Source organism: Struthio camelus, chromosome Z (genome assembly GCF_040807025.1).
Source record: "Struthio camelus isolate bStrCam1 chromosome Z, bStrCam1.hap1, whole genome shotgun sequence".
Lineage (NCBI taxonomy): Eukaryota > Metazoa > Chordata > Aves > Struthioniformes > Struthionidae > Struthio > Struthio camelus.
In genome coordinates, this window is record NC_090982.1 from 13,387,660 (window position 1) to 13,407,427 (window position 19,768).

At 42.6% G+C, this 19,768-nt stretch overlaps 1 protein-coding gene across 3 annotated transcripts in view; it reads left to right on the forward strand.

The window, feature by feature from the left end:
* The first annotated feature begins 6,602 nt into the window (after window positions 1–6,602).
* Window positions 6,603–19,768, forward strand: part of FSD1L (fibronectin type III and SPRY domain containing 1 like) — a 36,215-nt gene continuing 23,049 nt past the window's right edge. For all 3 annotated transcript variants that reach the window (XM_068927933.1, XM_068927934.1, XM_068927935.1), the window contains exons 1-4: window positions 6,603–6,739; window positions 11,368–11,463; window positions 12,412–12,543; window positions 18,513–18,614. In XM_068927933.1, the coding sequence (XP_068784034.1) occupies window positions 6,725–6,739; window positions 11,368–11,463; window positions 12,412–12,543; window positions 18,513–18,614 (345 nt within the window). In that variant the 5' untranslated portion in view covers window positions 6,603–6,724. The remainder of the gene's footprint in view (window positions 6,740–11,367; window positions 11,464–12,411; window positions 12,544–18,512; window positions 18,615–19,768) is intronic.

A 19,768-nucleotide genomic window follows, 5' to 3' on the forward strand; every position in this document is an offset into this window, starting at 1 on the left:
GCCACGCTTCTTCTTTTTTTTGTTTTTTTCTCTCTGCAGAAATATCCAGTAATTGAACTCTAGGCTGCATGCAGCAAGGCAGAGGGAACCAGCACAGACACGGGCTGTCCAGTGCAGGATGCGTCCTTAAAGGACTCAGGCTCCAAGCTCATCCATGGGACTGAACCTGTCAAGTGACAGCTGGAACGAAAAAGATCATATCCTGCCGCAAGGCCATTGATTTATTGGGTACCAAGTGGCCGTGGTGGTTTTTATGAGGGTACACCAGCATTGCTGCCAGCAGTCACATCAAGCCCTTTTCCTCCCTCCTTGCAATTCAGTGCCCTCAAAGATAGACTCACCACTGACTTAAAGTGCTTTAAATGAGGAAAACAGTGTAAAAAACATTCAAAACATTGTTTCACACCTTTTTCACACTGGCATGAGGCCATCACTACGTGGGGAGCAATTCAAGTCTTGGTTCGTCTTTATTTTCAGTTCTAGTTTCCGAACAAGTGAATGCTTCAGTGTGCCCAAAAATAGCAACGCAATAGATTTTAATGTACATTCCAGGGAAGGAAAATCAGTTGATCTAGTCTCAGAACCCATTTTACTCCCCTTCCTTTTTAACAGAAAGACTATTAAGAAAATTAATCAAAAATGAAAGCCCTATTGTACTAAGACGCGTATCTAAGAAACAGTTCTTAACCCGAAGCACTGTTTTGGGTGCACATGTTAATACTATTCCTACAGGGCCTAGTGAAACAATAAAGCAGTTTTGACAGCCGCAGCCCTTTGTGCATAATACCTTTTTGTGTTTCATCCAGTTCAGTGACTAGCTGATTCACAGCTGAAGAAGAACAGCAGGAAAGCCTGCTTTTCCTCTGTCCATATATGAATCAAAATGCAAGGAGAGAGGTGGACCTCCACTAGTTCTGATGTACTGGAGGCCATTTTAATCAAAAACACCGAATTCAGCTCATTAACCGCAGGTAACATTTGCTTTTGTTTCAAATAATAAAAGTTCAGAAGTTGTTAGTGGGGAGACAGAAACGGCATGAGTCTTATTTCCTGGCGAATCATGATAAAAACACTGCAGCAATTATGTTTAGTATAATCACTGGACCAGCTCTTGAGGCTCTGGCGTTCACCGAAGTGTAAGTAATAAATTTAGTGCTGGAGGAGCACACTGTCACGGTCGCTTGGCCCCCTCCGCAGCGACCCCCAGGGAGGGGTGGCCTCCCATCCAGCCCCGTTTTTTCTCAGGCACCATGCTGAGAGGGAAATAGTGTTTTCTGCAGGGTCTGGCACTTTTCAGGTCTGGCATAAAGCAATTGCCTGCTGTTACGAGGGCCACCCCGGAAGGTGTCCTACCTTGCTTGCTTCCTCAGCCAGAGTCCTCGTTTTACCTTTCTCTCAGCCTTTCTTCGGTCTGGGAATGCAACAGCCTGCTGCCTCCTCCTCACCCCATGCATGGATGTACCTGACACTGCAAAGGAATGGAAATGCTGCAGTCCTGCTGTTGCTTGAAAGAAAGAAACAGACCAACACAAAAAAACCCAGCAGAATCTTATACTTGGAGCTGAAAGCAAAGAATCTTCGTATCGTAATTCCCATGAGTTTCAGTGTGTTAAGAGCGCCTGGCAAGGTGGTCAGGCTGTTTGGGCTAAAATCTTGCTCTCCGTTTCAGATGTTAAACTGAAGGAAGCCAGCAGTAAGCTCAATGCCAGGAGAAAGTTGCTCTGGGGCAAAGTCCTTCCTTTGTTTTCTAATGTCTGTTGTAAAGCTGCATTATGATAAATATGATAAATGGATGTTTCTAATTTACCACCTCCCATGGAGGCAGATTAGATCCAACCTCTCTTTAGATTATTCTGTGATCACCCAAAGCGGTCTGCTCTTGTTTTATGGAGTTGAAGCATTTCTTCCTGCAACAGCTCTTTACCATTGTTTGTTTCCTTTGATTCTTCTTCCGAGCCTTAAGTTACAAGACGGTCTTGTACAAAACTCTCCTCCAGCAGAGTTTCCACTCATACTTTAGATTAGGAACCAGCTGTTTGTAAGACAACCAACCTAATACAGTTTTCATCCATGGCTTGGGCTCCAAAGGGCTGCTGAAAATCTACATCTGTTCCTGCTGCTGTGGGCTTTGCATAGGTCACGTGCCTCTTTTCAACCTTGTAACGGGGCCAATAAAGTAGTGCTGGCCTGACTATGCTTTTAAGGATTCTCCCCTTCACAGAGAAGCAATCCAGTAAATCAGAAAAAATACTGGTTGGTTGAAACTGGAATGAAATTAAAATGCTTAGCTCATTTTGTTTCTTCATCTTGCCTTGCAACGTAAGTTATCCTGCAATTTTCTGAAAGACATCACTTTAAGCAAACATTAATTGAAAAATTTTCTTTAATATTCACCTTTTTAAGACTTATTGTATCACCACGTTCAACTTGAAATTTACCAGGACGAGTCCTAGGGATCTCCGTGGAGTTTTCTGCAGTGTGCCTGCTGGTGAGAAAGCTAATGGAGACGTGGGGCTTTTTGTCCCCATTGCCCTGGTCTATACAATACACACTAAAATGCCATTACCAGTTCTTTTAGAGTAAGTTATAATAATTCAAAAGGCTTTTTCTCATCAGTCTTTCTTCTTTTTCATATCTTTCCTCATGGAAAAAAAGAACATGAGCAGCACTGGAAATCTGTCATGAGAAGTTTCTAAGTACTTGCTAAGTACTTTCTTATTTGCTTGGTCAATTTATGCTTACCGCATTGAACATACAGAACCACGGAATTATTTCTCAAAGGTGAGCTGTCCCTTGCATTAGCTCAGTTTCAAAGTGACCAGGCACATCTGAAGGTGCGTGGGTGAATCTTTCCACATAATCCAGACCTCAAATTGGGGAGAGGATCCAAGGCTTCAGAAATCAGTGTAGCTGCCTGCCCCACCAAGCTGTGGCCTTCAGAGGTTTTCAAACCCAAACGTGTTGCTTGCTGTGGTTGGTGTCATCAGCACCTCTAGGCGTCTGACCACAGACACTACTTCTGACCCAGCTGCCTACTTCTCTCCTAAACCAACTGCAAGGCAAGTCACTACTGTGTGAGTTTTAGTATTTCATTTTGACACTCTCTGGAGAAAATGGTATTGATACCTCTTACCTGTACTTCAGGGGCGTTCATGAAGTGCATACTATACTACCCACCATAAGGTCATGGCATGTCCACTGGCCCGCAAGAATTTCTGTTTAGCAATGCAGGCACTGAGTTTCTTTCACAATCTATAAATTTACTGTGAGTCTTCCTGGAAAAGCTCTAGCACGTTTCTCCACTTAAGAAGATATGATTGGTATCCCAAAGAGGACCTAACTTTGAAAGAGCTTGCTGCCAGCTCGGTATGAAACAGGAAGGATGTCCATGGAGGCAAAGCTGGCCAGCTGGGTTACAGAGGAGCAGTCCTCCTTGTCATTCAGTCCTACTGAATGGTTGCCACCACCAGCCATGTTCCCCAGCAGCTGCAGGCTGCTGACTGCAGTGGAGGTAGGCCACTTGTGTGCCTCCAAATGGCTCCGGATAGTTTCAGGGGATTTCTGCCTTATTCTCAAACCAAGGTTTATTTGCTTTCTTTCATTTGGGACTAGTAAAATCAGGGGGGTGCCCAAAGGTGGAGCGTGCCACTCTGCAGGGGGTAGTAAGTGGGCACATCTTGGTACCAGCAGGTACCAGCAATAATTTCTTTTTTCTTGTTCCTTTTTATTTTTTTTATTATTTTTGCTTGCAGGCATAAGAAAGCAGAATGCAGCTTGGGAAGTGCAGATGGAGAGGGAAGGGAAGGCTGGTTCCAACATTGCAGGCTGCTTCCACCCAAGCGATTTTCTTAATGGGGCAGCGTGTTTGCAGCACACGGCGGGACGTCTGCTCGCTGCAGTGGAGCCGCTGGGGAACTCCAACCGAGAGCATCGTTCAGCCTGTGCGCTGCTGCCGCTGTCATAGTAAAAGAAATTAGAAGAGGGGACTTGCAGAGGGAGATCCCCTGCCCCTCATCAGCCTGCAGCGTGGCTTGATCAGACAGTCCTTGGCAACAGATGTGCTTTTCTTTTCTTTTCTTCTAAACGAGGGTTCCATTTGTGAGAATTATAAAATTAGCAGGAGGCAATAAGGGGATGGGGAATGAATAGTGTGATCCATCTAACGCAGAGATTAAAAAAAAAAAAAAAGCACATTTACAAAGTGAAGGCTGTTTCTTTGAATTTCTATACAGAGTTTTCAGGCCCGTGGGCTGCTAACAGGGGGGGTGATTCTATAAAACAGTGGGGCAAACGTTAAAATGGAAGTGTGTGTGAAATTATTACTTTGGGAGAGAAAAATGGCAAACTATGTGTATAATGACCATCATCACAAGAAAGATTTTTCACATGCAGTTACGGTAACAGTCAGCACAGGCTGTGGGTGTTGCTTGGAACAAAAAAAAAAAATCAGATCAAATGCCTGGAACATGCATTAAAGGTTCAAAGTGCAGCTCAGCGCAGTCCATGGCAGGTAACGCCCACAAGACCTCTGGATGGAGCTGAGAAAATTGGAGTTTTATGACCTGGGCAAGTCATGCCACCTTCCTGTTTCAGTTATTTCCTCTTAGCTTTCTTCTATCTTGTATTTAGCACAGGCTGGACCCAGAGAGCCTCAGGCGATGCGCTGTCAGCTCACGTGAACGGTGGTCAGAGCAGAGGGTCAGCCCCACCACAGAATCACGGAAGGGTTGAGGTCGGCAGGGACCTCGGGAGATCATCTCGTCCAACTCCCTTGTACAGGCAGGCTGCCCTAGAGCACATTGCTCGGGATCGTGTCCAGCCGGCTCTGGAACATCTCCAGGGAAGGAGACTCCCCAACCTCTCTGGGCAGCCTGTTCCAGTGCTCTGCCACCCTCCCAGGAAAGAAGTTTTAACTCGTGCTCAGACGGATCTTCCTGTGTTTCCATGTGTGCCTGTTGCCTCTTGTCCTGTCCCTGGGCACCAGGGAGAAGTGTCTGGTCCCAGCCTCTTCACACCCTCCCTTCACATACTTATACAAATCGATCGCATCACCCCTGAGGCTTCTCTTCTCCAGGATGAACAGCTCCAGCTCTGCTCGCCGTTCCTCAGGACACACATGCTCCAGTCCCTTCATCATCTTCAGAGCCCTCCAGTGCGCTCGCTCCAGTAGTTCCGTGTCTGTCATGCAGAGGAGCCCGATACTGGACACGGCACTGCAGCTGTGGCTTGACCAGGGTGGAGCAGAGGCCAAGGAGCACCTCCCTCCACTGGCTGCCAGTGCTCTTCCTCATGCAGCCCAGAAGACCCTTTGGCTGCCTTGGCCACAAGGGCACGTTACTGCCTCATGGCCAGCTTGTCATCTGCCTGCACCCACAGCTCCTTTTCCGCAGAGCTGCCTCGCAGCAACTCATCACCCAGCCGAGCTACTCGTGCATGGGGTTGTTTCTGCCTAGGGGCAGGACTCTGCCCTTCCCTTCATTGAACTCTACGACATTGCTCTCTGCCCCTCTCTCCTGCCTGTCCACACATCACAGAAGGTTCTCAGCTTGGTGAAGCAGCCTTTCCACAAGGTCCCCACCGCAGCCCTGGACACAAAGAAACGTAAACCGGGATTAAACAGGGCTTGCAGGCACGTAAGCACCCTTACAGAGAGAGCACCTTTGCCACCAGGCAGCAGAACTGCTCTCGCGGAGGTGATTTTCCACGTTAGCGCTTGGCTCCTGTTGCTCTGCGCCCGCTGTGAGTAGTGCTGCTCTTCTGATATGGGGGCAATGCTCAAAGCCTCGTGGAGATACTAAAAAACTCCAGAGCTACACGTCAAACCCAGCAGACGTTTTGCGGCTCTATCTCCGCAAAACGTCGTCCTTATGAAATTACTCTTCCTTCTGAGCACTGTGGAGCTTTTTTTTCCTCTTTTTTAAATTGGATTAGTGAGCTCTGAGATAAAGCAAAGCTGCCTTACAGGATCCTGAGCTATATAAATAACGTCAAGGGTAGAGGACGCCGCCTCTTGCCTGTAAGAAATTGCTTGCAGGGTGTGGGGGTTTTCCTGGCGATGCGTGGCACAAAAGCGAGCGGAAAGTCTGTAGATTCAGAGCTGTGGAGGCTGTCACGGAGCTCACACTGCCAGTGATACACGGATTTTCAGAGCTCCCTGCAACACGTCCACCAACAGCCCCTCTTAGTGTCCCACTGCCTTACGAGCAACCGTGACAGCATGAACCTGACAGCTCTACTGAGGATTTCCTGAGCACCTGAAGCTGGAAGAAGTGACCCTGCCGCACACCCCCGCGCTCCCACCCCAACCCCCGGTGACCCCTTTGGGCGCTGCCTCCGGGGCCGGGACTCGAACTCGCGGCTCCCGCCCCAGCCATCCCGGCCGACCCAACCGCCACCTGCCGCCCCCTCCCGGCGGCGCTCGGCTCCCTCTGCGCATGCCCAGAATCTACGTAGCGAGGCGGCGCCTTTCTATTGGGCGGCGGGGCGGGGCGCGCGTGCGGCAGGCGTGTGTGTGCGCGCGCTTGGGGGCGGGAGGGCGTGAAGCGCATGGGCAGGCGGTGGAGGGTCGGTGTGCCGGCGCGCATGCGCAGCCGCCGCGGCGGGGCGGGCGGCGGCCGTTGGAGGCAGTTCCCTGCTTTAACGGTCGGGGCGCGCGCGCCGGGGGGGTGCCGCCGCTTTCCCCTCAGCCCGCCCGGCCCGGCCCGGCGCTGCGCCGCGCCTCACCATGGACGAGCAGAAAGTGAGTCTCGGCGGCGGGGAGGGAAGCGCTGAGGCGGCATGGGCGGCTGGGAGCGAGAAGGGAGGGCGGCTTTTCCCTCCGCAGGAGGCTCCCTGCGGCGGCTCTGCGGGGGGGCGGGGGGGGCGCGCTACAGCCAGGGCCGTTTCCCCCGAGGAGGCCCGTGTTCCCAAAATGTTCGGCCTGCCTCAGCGAGGACTGGGGGCAAGGGTTCAGGAGGCGGCTGTGCAGCGCCTCGGGAGCTTAACGGTGTCGTACAGTACCTGCTAGGAGGACAGCAGTGCTGGAAAAGTATTTTTCCTCTTGGCTGTTTTAAGAATTGTGCTGGGTGTTACTGAGTAGAGAGGGTGGTGGTGGTGGTGGTGGTGGGGGGGTGTTGGAGGACGTCGTGGCCCGGTGCTGAGTTTTGAGAAGTTCTCAGTGCCTGCGTTTTTGGGATGCTGGCTTTACGTCGCTACGACTTAATAAAAATACAGCTCTGGCATAGGACTCTTTCATACTGTGTGTTCCTATCGTAAGTAATTATGCTGCACACATAGGCCCTTCTGTTTCCCATTCATGCAAAAATGTGCTGAAAGGAACTAATTAATGGAAGCGTTATTGTAGGTTTTCTTTTTCATGTGGCTGCTGTGCTATATAATTTCTTCCTTCCCTCCCTCACTGACTGTATGGCTCCTTGGGGAAATCAGTGAAGAGCAGAGATGCCCGTGGCAAAGGGACTGTGCCTGCCTTTTTAAAAAATGATAAACTCTCTGCAAAAACTTTGGACTCAGCCTTACGGCTTTGTAGCTAGCAGTCTGAAACTACTTCAGTTACTTTCTCCTTGAAGACTGGTTTTCTGTGCGTGCAAATCGTTTTGTGGATGGTCTGGATAATGGGCACGGCTAATGGCTTGAAGTGTATTGATCAGAAATGTTAGTTTTTGAATTAAGCATTTCTTACTGGCAGTTCGTAGTGCTAGTGTTTTAGAAGGTCAGAGGTGAACTTCCAAGGAAGTGCACCTCTAGCATATACTACATGAACTTGACTCTTGTCTATCGTTTGTTGTCACAGAGGAGATGGCTGCAGGTCTCACAGGGATGCTCTCTGCATGGATGTTCCTGAGTGACATCACTGAACGTAACTGAATTTCAGTGCTGCTCAGAGTTTCTGAATGCAGTAGTAACATTGTAACTGTTCTTTTAATGAGTAATACTTCTGCTGCTGACTTGCTGCCGCCCATGATTCTGCTGAAATGCTGTAGCTCTGTAATTGAAGCTGATACCAGTATCACTTGTTTGGTTAAAACTAGGATGGTCTCAAAGAAGTTTTTGACCAATAACGTGTTGTAAATAAGAGCGTAGAAGCTATGGACGCTCGTGGAGCAAGGTCAGCTGTATTCTCCTTTAAGTAACCTTGCAAACTCTGGCTTTTCCAATATGCGAAAGAAGCGCAGAAGACTAAATTAATGGAGACTACGTATGTCCTTTTGTTGGAAATTTGGTCTACTCATAAAAGTTAGTGTGACGTAGGCAATAGACTGCTATAGAAATTCAGATCTGCATCAAGCTGTAAGACTTGGGTGGTCTTGAACAGTTTAACTTGCTTCTTAACAGAAATGATGTAATAGTTTAATTTACTGAAGTGTACTCTTTAACATTTGAGGTGCCCAGCTGTTTCCACAGATGCTATACAGTGATACAATGCTTGCTGTTCAGGGAGGGGCTATTGTTTACCTTTATGCTCTTGGCAAATCTACCAGGCAACCACATGCTGTAGGGCTTTGTTCTTTAACCTTTGTCATTCTTTGCACATCAGCACTCTTGCCTTACAAATGCTCTATATTTTTATTTTTAAAAAGTTTTAAATTAGGAGATTAATGCTCTTCAATTTTATAAGCTGTTAATGTGCTGAGTGATAGGAGAAAATGACTTAAACTTCAACTTCTGTGTAATAAACTTGCCATAATGTTTTGACAGTGAATTTGAAACTGACTTTCAGGACCTCACTTGAACACCGGGTAGGTTACTAGATCTGCTAGCTGGAGAGAATTACAAGAGTTATTTATAATAGGATTCTAGTTAATATTTGATAAAGTACTGCATCCATCACTGGGAAGTGAATTTAAGTATCCTTCAGGGGATAAATACCAATAATTTTTTACTAAACTTGACGCAGTAGTCATTGTCATATGAAGTAATATACCATGTGAGCCTCAACTGCTCTATAAACGCATAATTTTCTTAGTGTGCCTGTCATTGTACTTAACTGCTCCCATTATAAGAAATTGGGAACAATGCGGTGGCTTGAATTTGTCATATATTTATCTTGGTATATCTGGAAGAAAATGTATGTATTATGTTAGTGGTTCTTAAAAGCTGACTTTCTGTTGTAGTGTTATGTGCTTTGGTGGTTAAGAAATATTCTATGTGCTGTTAGTGCATTTTTAGGCCTTTTCCATCTGTTTGTCGATGATGTCTGTTCCATTTCAAGCTACATCAAACTTAATGGAATTCTTGCTTGGAGAAATTGGTAGCTTGCTTAAAGAGCCTTACCGATCCTTGATTGGTTGCTGACTTTAACTTCAGATGTTTTGGGAAGCCTTGTTTGACAGCTATCTTCCAGTTTCTGCAGTATTTTAGACTGCTTGTATAAAGGCTTTGAGAGTGTTCTTCAGAGGTAGATGTTTTCCTTTAGTCTTATGTGGTACTGAATGATGCGTTTGGGCTTTATAGCTATGTACAAGACGACTAATTTTTTCCACATGGTAGAACTGAGTAAGCCCTAAAATCCTGGTTGAAAGAGGATTGAGAATTTTCTTGTTCATCCAAATTGACAGTTATGCTTATAGGATCTAAGGCTTAACTGTGGGCTGTCTGACACGCAGAAACAATTGCTTCTGGTCAGTGGTAAATGTAGAAGCAGCTGGTTAGATTATGGTATTTCATCTGCTAGTGTAACGTGGATGAAGTTGTTTTTAAACATGTTCAATTTTAACTGAACACTGAATGGAGTCTATAACGAAGCCTTGCTGCACTCACTGTTTCGGAAAGACACCACCTGGTCTTGTTTTTCTGCTTAGGGTGTCCTAACTTCAGTTGTTGTGAGCAATTGCACTATATCTTTCCAAAATGCCATTGTTTTACAGTGCATTTTGGTAAAAGCAGTGAAACTTTACTTTCCTGTTAGCGGTCTCGTACATGAGCTAAAGCATGCCACAGCGGAAACAAACAATGGGTCAGAGAGCCAATAAATACATCCTAAGAGGGTTCTTTTAAAAGTGCTGATGAAGGGCCAAAAAACGGGTAGAAGCGTGGCTTAAGACTAGTGGAAAAATTCCTTGAGGGAGGTAGTGTCAAGATTTATTGTAGAAATCAATAGGAAAGGATAAAGGCTCTTTTTCCTGCATTTTAGTAAACAAATGCAGCTAAATAGTAAACGGTTATTATGAAAGGGCTTGTGGGAGGACCTCTGCAACATCTTTCTGGTCTGACTGCTTTTGAGGGCTTAAAAGCTCACCCCATCTCCTTGAATTCCTAAATGTTGCCAAGTAATATAAGAGTAGCAACTTGAAACTCGGAGCCTCAACTGGTTAATAATATAATAATAATATAATAATAATACAATTAAGACAACTTTCACTTTTTCCGAAGCGGCAAGTTAACCCAGAATTTTAGAGTCAGATTTCTGTTTCTAGAACTTCTTATCAACCAGCCTGAACAGCAAATACTTAGTGACCTCCTCACCTTGTACTTTGTTTTTATTTATGTGTACTGATATACTCAGAACTTCATAATTTTCTAATGTGACTTAGTTTGAAGTGCCAAGCATTGGGATATTTGTGTTGAATCCTTAGCATATAATACTTACCTTAACGCAGTTAGGCTTGGTAGTTGGATTTAATTTAAAATTCATTTTGATAAGCTTAACTTTGCCTGCTTATTACCTCCAGTTGTTCAGAAATAGTGGAATATGCTTAAAATAGGTACTAAAGATAACCTAGTGTCTTCTTCCCAAGTATCAATAAGCTTTTGTCTTTGAGGTCACTTTTAAATGGAAAATATGAAGTATCTACTAGAACTTAGCACTTGTAGAACAAACTTATTCTGTTTGTTCTGTAGACTAAATATGTAGAAGCGATCTGTAAAACATCAGCTTAGTTGTTTAATGCTAGCTACTTTTGACAACAGAAAATACTAATTTTTCTTTACCTGCTGTGTTGCATTTGTTTCTCAACTCAGTTGCACAAGCACTAGTTCTATCATCTGGAGAAGTTTGTAGGACAGAGGGTAATAGCTAAAGCTGGTCTGGTTTGGATGACTTAGATGTGTTAGTACATGTCAAGCAGGTTAGAGCAGTGTATTGGAGAAGAGACTTCTGGTTTCTCTTAAACTAACAACCAGAGATCTCTAGCTTGGGGCAGAATGATTCTTGGGCCTTTGTTCCTTTTTTTTTTTTTTTTTTTTTTCTTAAACAAAGCATTTTCTTCTCATGCGAGAACAGAAGATAACTTGAATGTGTATGATGCAATTCTTTTACTGCTGTAGGAAATAATCAATAATCACTTCCATGTATGTTGAAATGGTGATAGTATAAAAAAAAAAAAGCTTTTTTTTTTTTTTGCAGCTTCTTACTTGTTTTTGTAATTCTAGGAGACTCTGCAAAGGATTGTCTCTACTCTAGCAAACAAAAATGATGAAATTCACAACTTCATTGACATGCTGAACCATACAATAAAAAATGTTCAGGTATGTATTTTAAGGCTCAAGGTTACACCTGGGAGGCGAGGTAGCCGTTACGAGACTGAAAATTGGCAAGTTGTGCGTAGTTTACAAGGGGTGGGCTGTATGAACTAAGTTTAAAGGAAATCTTCATGTTGGAACCAGCTAGAAAAATTATTTTTGAAATCGGTCTCCAGTTGGAAGGAGTAATTTTTGGTGGTTTTTTTTTTTTTTTTTGTGAAAAGCTATCGTAAGACTTGACTTCTCTATTATGCAAGACCTCAAACTCCTCTTAGATGGAGATAGTCTATTTTGTAAAAGTTCTATTCTGTTTGACAGATTGAAAAAAAAAAAAAAAAAAAAGACTGTCTGATACTTAAGAGAATTCTTTGCTCTTTTCCTTTTTAGTACTTGCAGATTGTTGGGTTTATGTGAAAGTTGGATCTAATTGTTAGAACTTCTGCTCTAGAGCAAGGTTTAGGTGCTTCTTTCCTATCAATCGGCAGTGTAGTTTGTTGTCTTTTGTTAATGCCAAGCCAACTATAGAAATGGAAATAATCCCACAGACCTCTCAGATGGTTTCTTGAATGTAGGTTATATAGTGTCAAATGAAACCGTTTTTATGGTACTGGATAATTACCTCTATAAAAGCATCTAGCAACAGGTGAGAGATATGAAGATCCTGTAGCATTTAACAGTGTTGCCAAATACATTGGTTCTGTGCAAGTTTGTGTATCACTGTCAGTCTTCCATGGATTTCAGTCCTCAGTATTCTGATGTCAAATCTAGTTGGGAGGTACCGGTCGTTCTTAATGTTTTTTTCCCGTTGGTAAAGTGAGGAGCAATGAGAAGGTAGGGTGCGCAGTGGTCCTGTTTGGGCATGGTATGCTTGGGCAGACAGCGTGATTTTCTATCTAAAAGAACTGCTTACTCTGTCTTGTTTTATACTAATTGCAACATTTTCAATTCTTTTAGACGAACTCTTCTAATGTTATCACTGAGTTGGATGAAGAATTTGAAGGTCTCTATTCCATATTGGATGAGATGAAGGGGACTATGACCAACACTATTCAGCAAGAGGAAGCTCGTAAAATTCAAGCTCTACAGGTAGCTACTTAACTAAAGTAAACTTTTACTGCTAAATAAAAATAATTTTAAACTGCTAGCTTAGGTCTTAACTATAAGTGATGATTTTGGTTGTGCCTGCAAGAAATTTAATTGGGGTAAATGTGTATTTTTGATCCAAGTACTTATGTGGTCCCTTCTTCTAGGGTAATTCAGAGTCTCTGTCATATTTATCTTGACATTATGCAGAAAGGAGGTAGTCTTATCCATAGCTTACAGATGGAGAAAGCTGCCATAGGAGCAGGCCTTGGATGTGTTAACTACCATCAAACTAACAAATGGCATCTGGACTGGAATTTGCTTGTTTCTCCAGTGTAGAATGAGCAGAACAGCGTCTGAACAGAAAGACATGTTTAAGTAATTTGCTGAGGCTTAAACTTGGAGTCAGGAGTGCCATCTGGTATACTAAGCACAAGTGCCAGCCTCCTTTTGACAGAGCTGGTTATCTTCCGCTTCTTAACTTCTAGAGACTTGTATACCCGCTCCGGAAGATGTTGCATACTAGGGAGTTGTTTAGGAATATGTTACATTGGTGCCTGCTACTAAACCTATTATAGGAACTTCATTATTCTATAGTTGTGTAAATTAACGTAGGACAATCTTTTGCCATAAGTTTCAGAAAAAAGTAGAAGCAAAAATGTGGCTTTCTGGAATAGGTGTAAGGTTTGTAATTTTTCCAGTAGCTTGTAGCAAGTTAACTGTAGCTTTCAGAAAGACTAGTATTGTTGTTTGAAAGATGTAAATTCTCCTGTGGTCCCATGCAGAGTCTAATCCTCTAGCTTATTTTCTTTTGAGAGGTCTGCTGGTATCCGTCTTAGATTGGAGTATAAGAAATTAATTTCCGCCTGTTCTGTTCACTTACACAAAGCAGTAAGGAAGATATTTATTCTTGAAAACTTCATATTCTCTTAGATTTCCTATTACTTGGTTAATTTGAAGAAGGAGTTTTGGGAACTGCTTCCTAAAACAAATTCCGTAGGCTTCCTTGGAAGGTCTATTTTATGTCTGTGCATAAAGGCTGTGGGTGTAAAACACCTCAGAGCTTGGAGGTGAACATTAAGATGAATTTAATGTTTCAGTTTGTTCTGTAGTTCTGCCCTGAAATAACGGTGCATCTAGGTAGTGACATGCAAGCCTTTTTGCCAAGGTTCCTGCAAAGTTGCAAGTCCTCTGACTGAAGCATTTAAGTGCTTTATTTCATGCTTTCCAGCTCTCTTGTAGCAGTGCTAATGTTTGTTTATAGGAGTGAAAAGACTGATATGTGGGATGTGCTCTCTGCTTGAAAGTTTCATACTAGGCGTCTAAAGTACTTACAGTTGTGGGGTAGGACTTGAGCTTCAGTTTTCAAATTTTGTTTGCAGATGGTATCCTTCAAAACAGTTTTACTTCTTGCTGTGATTTTTCCATCTATAAAATAGGACTGTGTCTTACTCCAGGGCGAAGTGTGGAGGAAGCTCCTGGAGCACAAAGGTATTCAGCTTACTGAAAAAATGGAAGAGCTGATGAAAGCAAGTGGCTCTACCAGTTAAGAGTTCTTGTGATTAATCAGACCGGTACTCTTAAGTGCCTCATCTCTTATACTCGTCAGTATTGTTGCTTGAAATATGGGTGACCTGAGCATGCTTCTTGAGCACCTTCTGTACCTCAGACTCTTGATTAGTTAATGACTTAAAATATAAAGCTTATGCAACCTTTTTAGCCCTAGCACCTGCTTTTAGGAATTCTGTGCTCTGTGTTTCTGTGCTTCAACATGTACTGACATAGGACAGTCATGTTAAATACATATGTTAAAACCGCTCTTTCACTGCAGCGTGTGCAGCCTTATTTTTAACTCTGTACAGGATCTTAAGCGCTCTACAGTTTTGCAGTGTCCTATTCGTCTTACGTACTTCATCTCTTGATGTTTTTTAGTGTTAGTTTTTCTTGTTAACTTCAGCTGCTGGAAAATCTAATCACTCCTAATTTATTAATATGAATTTCTTTCAATCCTAAATTTTTGATACGTTCTGAAATTATCAAAGGTCTTGTTATCTGTATACAACTCAGTGGGGAAAAGTCCTTTCAGTATGGCTTTCTTCACTATGAAATATGTTTTTAAAAAAACCCAAAACATTAAATGCCATTTTCAAAAAAGCTAAATATTTATTATTTCTTAGATGACCCAAATAACAGCAAAAAGGTGCTACAGTAAAACTAAGATATTGAACTTTTAAGGAGGGTTTTTTGGTATGTACTGTTCCATTTTGTAAGAGGGGAATGTTGCTTCAGTGACCATGCTGAGTTTGGTACAGAATTCAGAGCGCGAACGTGAGATTTTAAAAAAAGAAAAAAGCTTTCTATCCTGTGCAACATGACATTGCTGCAGAGCTGCATTAGTCAGAAGTTAATAGATCTTTACTGAGGTATCTCTAATGTTTCTTGTGTAACTGATGGTTTGCACAGCTGTGTGACTACCCACTTGTTCTTCTAGTTTATGTTCAATTTCACTTTTCTACTTGCAATTTCACTCTGCGCCTGCCCCACTGCTATGTCTGTTTTAGAGCCTTCTGGAGTTTCACAGTTAGCAAGCTGGAGTATTGCCTAGTCTCTAGTGTATTCTGATTAGAAGAAGTGCCACCCCTCAATCTTGTAGCAACTGCTGTTATTTCTGTTATGTTTTTTTTAAGTGACAGTATTTCATTAAAACTTTCTAATCCTTGACTTTATTGTACCTTGACTAGTTTAGACATCTCTCATGTCTGTTAATCCCACAACCAAGTTAATTCTGCCAGCCTTGCCCTGGTCACCTGTTGTTGGTCTGCTTTGTCTACGGCTAAACTTATTTTAGAACACTGGTAGTTTATTCTTTATGCCATGTTCATCCGGGTACTGATGTAGTATTCTTTCTGCTAGTGTATTGGGTAGAACAGGAAGTATTGCTGTTCTTTGTAAAAGACTAGTGTCATTAAGAGTTACTTAGACGGTGGCAGAGCTTTGAATTTAGCTTGAGTTTTGTAATATGCATTGGTGAGTGCACTGGTGTGTATTGATTCACAGACTTCCTGGCAGTGTTTGGTAGGTGCCCCCATGAAACTGGGATGCAAAACACTAACAGATAAGAGCTATTAACCTTAGTCTTCTGTTCAAATGCCTGCAGCCTGAAACAGTGGTGTGCCAGGGGTATGTGTGTGCAGAGGGATGAATTAATTTCCAGGGTACCTAAAATCTGAGGAACACTTTCCAATGGAAAAGAGGTATTGGCAGCTGCTGCTGAAGGGGGACGTTTGCAGACTGGTAAACTACTCGTTATAATAGAACAAACTAAAGAGTTCACTTTAAAAGTTGAACAGGAGTCCTGGGAAGTCTAGAAAGAGGACTTAGCTGTTGGATGGAGAGTCTAGAGGCAAGGGAATAGACCCTCTCCCAAGTATTGATAGAATTTCAGAACTCGAGTGGTAATGATGACTGAATCTCTGTACAGTTCAATAAAACTTGCGTTCCTTTTGTTTCACTTAAGCGGAATAACCTACAAATTATTCTGCAGGCTTATTTACTTTGTTACATATTCCCGGTGAAGAAAATTATAACTTGAAACTATAGGAGAAGTGCTTGAGCGCGAGAGTGTTTTCAGCTTCTTGAATCTTGCTGACCCACAGAGGTGGGGATCTGTTTCTCTGCTAGAAATTCCATTCAAAGTGTGCCTGAGCTGGTCAGAGCTTAAGACACAGGCCTACTGAGGTCCATGGGGGCATGTAGAACTGAAAGGCTTAAGGAAAAATACTTCTGAGTGAACAACTCTCAGTGAAAACTCAGCTTGACTAGTATCAGTTATTCTACCTTATAGTCGAGGAAAAAAAAAAATTCATCTTGCAAGTAAGTGTTCTGGAACTGGAAAACATTTTGACACTTACTCATATGGCTATATGACTTGACTGTATAGAAGTTTTCTGTTAGCTAAAATTGATTTTTTTTTATCAGATTAGATTACGATTTAGGTGTGATTGAACCAAGTTCTGAAAGCCTGTCAGTGTTGTATAGCTGTATAAATAATTGCTGCCTGATATCCATGTGCCGAACAGCTGAGCTGGTACTTAAATTCAGAAGAGGATGAAGACAAGTGGAATGTTGTAGATGACTGACACAGTCATTAAGAGCCCTACTTGTCTTTCAGCTGAGGCTGTTATCCAACTGCATATGTCCAAGGGACGTTCTCTTTACTTGATGACAGAGCGAATTTTCCTACGCTGCCTCAGTTCCAGAGATCTATCAGAAGAGTGCTTTTTGTAACAGTGAAGCTAACAGACCCAACCAATAGAGGAATACTAGGTTGTATTGCGTTTGGATTTATTCAAGCCCTTATCTTAGATTAGGATTGAAAACCAACTGTATATGCGGGAACCAAGATAAACTTTGTTAGGTCTAGAACTGAACTTCCTGTTTGAAGGAGGTGACTTCTTTAATTTATTGTCCCTTTAAACCGCTTGTGCAGTAGTTAGCTTCTACTGTAGCTGACTAGATGCCATTGCTGAGAATATGTGGTAACTTGAAAATGGGGGCTATATAATGCTTGATTAGGATAAGTCTTTAATTTTGACTTCTCTCTCCCAAATACTGAGTTCCTATAGAAGGACCTTTGAAAGTACATCGCTTCATTTTAGTACCGCGTATTTTAATAACACTACAATGTTTATTTTCCCTCCAGAATTCTGGTGCGTATCAGTGAGATGCAAAAGTAAGCATCTAGTTACCGTGTCATTTCTGGAAAACTGGATATGCCTCTGGCATTTGTTGCTTTTTTTGAGGTGTTTGCTTGGGACATTTTGGCAGCATCATGCTATATCTGACTTTGTTAGCTTTGGATATCCTCCAAAGAGGAGAGCAGCTGTGTTAGATGAATGACAACTTGCGTTAATCACATGCTCCGAAAGTCTTCTAGAAACTGTATATCAATTTCTAGCTTTTGGATTGTTTCCTTGCTGCTGTTTTATCCCTGAGCATTAAGTTTGAGGTATATTTAATGTTATGCCAAAACTAGTTAAGAGTTCTGAAGTGCGTAAGTGCAGTCTGTTCCTGAAATTGATGTGATTGCTCTTGAGACAGTGACTAGTTCAGGACAAAATTTTTTCCTCAAAGATTTTTTTCAATGACAAATAATTACATAATGGTCATTTGGCCTAAGACTTTAGGGTATACAGGTATTACATGGCTAGAGAATTAACTGTAGGTCGAATGGCAGTACAAGAGCTGCTGGCGGAACTGTGGTTTGAATGTGTATCATGTTGGTTCTGCAATATGCTTGGCATCCTGTATTGTATTCAAAACTATTTTTACAGATATATCAATAGTATGCAGTACTGGAAGGTGTATTGAAACACTGGGCTGTTTTATTTACCCGAAATGTTAGTTTAATGACAATTTTGGGTAATCTTGGCTAAAGAAGTTTCTCTTCTGCCCTTCTTCCTCTGTTCCCCCTCCTCCACTATTCCCAGTCCGTTATACTGGCCTATCCATTTTTAGGATTATGTTTCACACCAGTTCTAGAGCTGGCTGGGGATAAAGTATCCTTCCTCGTTTTCAAGGTTATTGTTATGCTGAACAGCATCAGTTAACTAATGTAGTGCAGTTCTGTGAATGCAAATAAACGTAGGTGCACACAGCCTTAAGCAGTCGCCGCTTCTGAAATCCTGATTTTGGGAGAAATAGGTTTATAAATCAAATCTGGCTTTGTAAATCTCAGCTGTGTCTTTTCTGAACTTCATAGGATGCGCTGTGTGTGTATTGCATTCACTTGTCAGACACAGTAACGTTCTAGTTAACATCGTATGTATCAGTTGTGACAACCCTGTTTAGCTAAGGTAACTTTTAAGTATTACGAAGGCATAGCGAAGCCCTGTAGTTCTAGTGTTGCTAGCCTACAAACCACTTTTTAATGCAAATACACCAAACTGTTCATGTTTTCTTTTTTGCTTCAGAATCAACTTAGCCAGTGTAGTAATGCCCTGGAGAGTTCTGAAGAACTGCTAGAACTTGCTGCGCAGTCACTGGACATAAAGGACCCTGTGGAATTTTCAAAGGTAGAAAACATTAAACTGATGTGCATAAGGCAGGTGCTGATACTTGTCTCAATTTGAAATAGCCTTTGCATTGCAGAGCTTGGCATTACAGGCTTATCAAGAGTACCAAGAGTAAGGATGGTGAGGCATATGAAAATATGGTTAATCCTCTCCTGGGTCTAAGTGCTGCAGTCTTACCAGTTTTAAAGTAGCTTTTGTCAAACTGGTCTAAGTAGCTTCAGTATTTAGAGAACTGTAAACTGTAGTCAAGGTGTAATGTGATTGAGTTTCCACAGAACTTGCATGACTGACCTGAAGTTCAGTCAGTTTTTTGTAGTTTAATTAGCACTAAAAGCCTGCAGTACCTGTGCATCCGTGGGTACTACCTTGGAGGTCTAGTAACTCCATCAGAAGTGCAAAATGAGCTTGGAAATACCTGTAATAGACAATTTCCAGTTTTACCCGTTGTGGAACCAAATCTGAGATATATGTTGCTGCATTGTGGATGTGTAGGGTCTGCAGTGGGAAAGGAATTGCAAGCTGTAGAGCCTATGCTCAGTCACAGTTTAAGGAGGCTACTGCGCTAGCCTATTTCAGTCTTCAGTTTAAGTACCAGTGTCACTTAAAACCGCAGGTACCAGGAGAATTTGAGACCTTATGTGCTCAGCTGTGAGGCCAGACTTCATTTGTCCTGCATGGTAGCTAATATATTCCGTCTCTAACAAATAGATTTTTTTTTCTTACTCGGAGTGAGGCGGGGAGGGAAAGGAATGCCTTCTCCTGCGTAGCTAACCATCTGTATTAAGCAAATCTGTGTTGATGCTAGGTAAGTGAACGCAGGAAGTGAGAGTGAAATAAATCGGTATAGGACAGAACCAAAACTCAGTAGCAAGTTCAGCCACACCAAATCAAAGACCCAATTACTTTTGTCTTTCTGCATTTTAGCTGGAACAAGGACACAAATTACTTCAAAACAAGTGCAGAAAGCTGTCTTAATATGTGAATTATACCTTTTGACAACATATTTGTGTCCTGTCTTGCTTGCTTCTTGAGTCTCAGCTTTGGTTCATTTGCCTTGAAGAATGACCATTTCTAAACTAAATTTTTTACTTAGCACTTCAGTTTGAGTTGTCTTTTTTGGCTTATCAAAGTGATGTGTGATGACTGAATTAGCT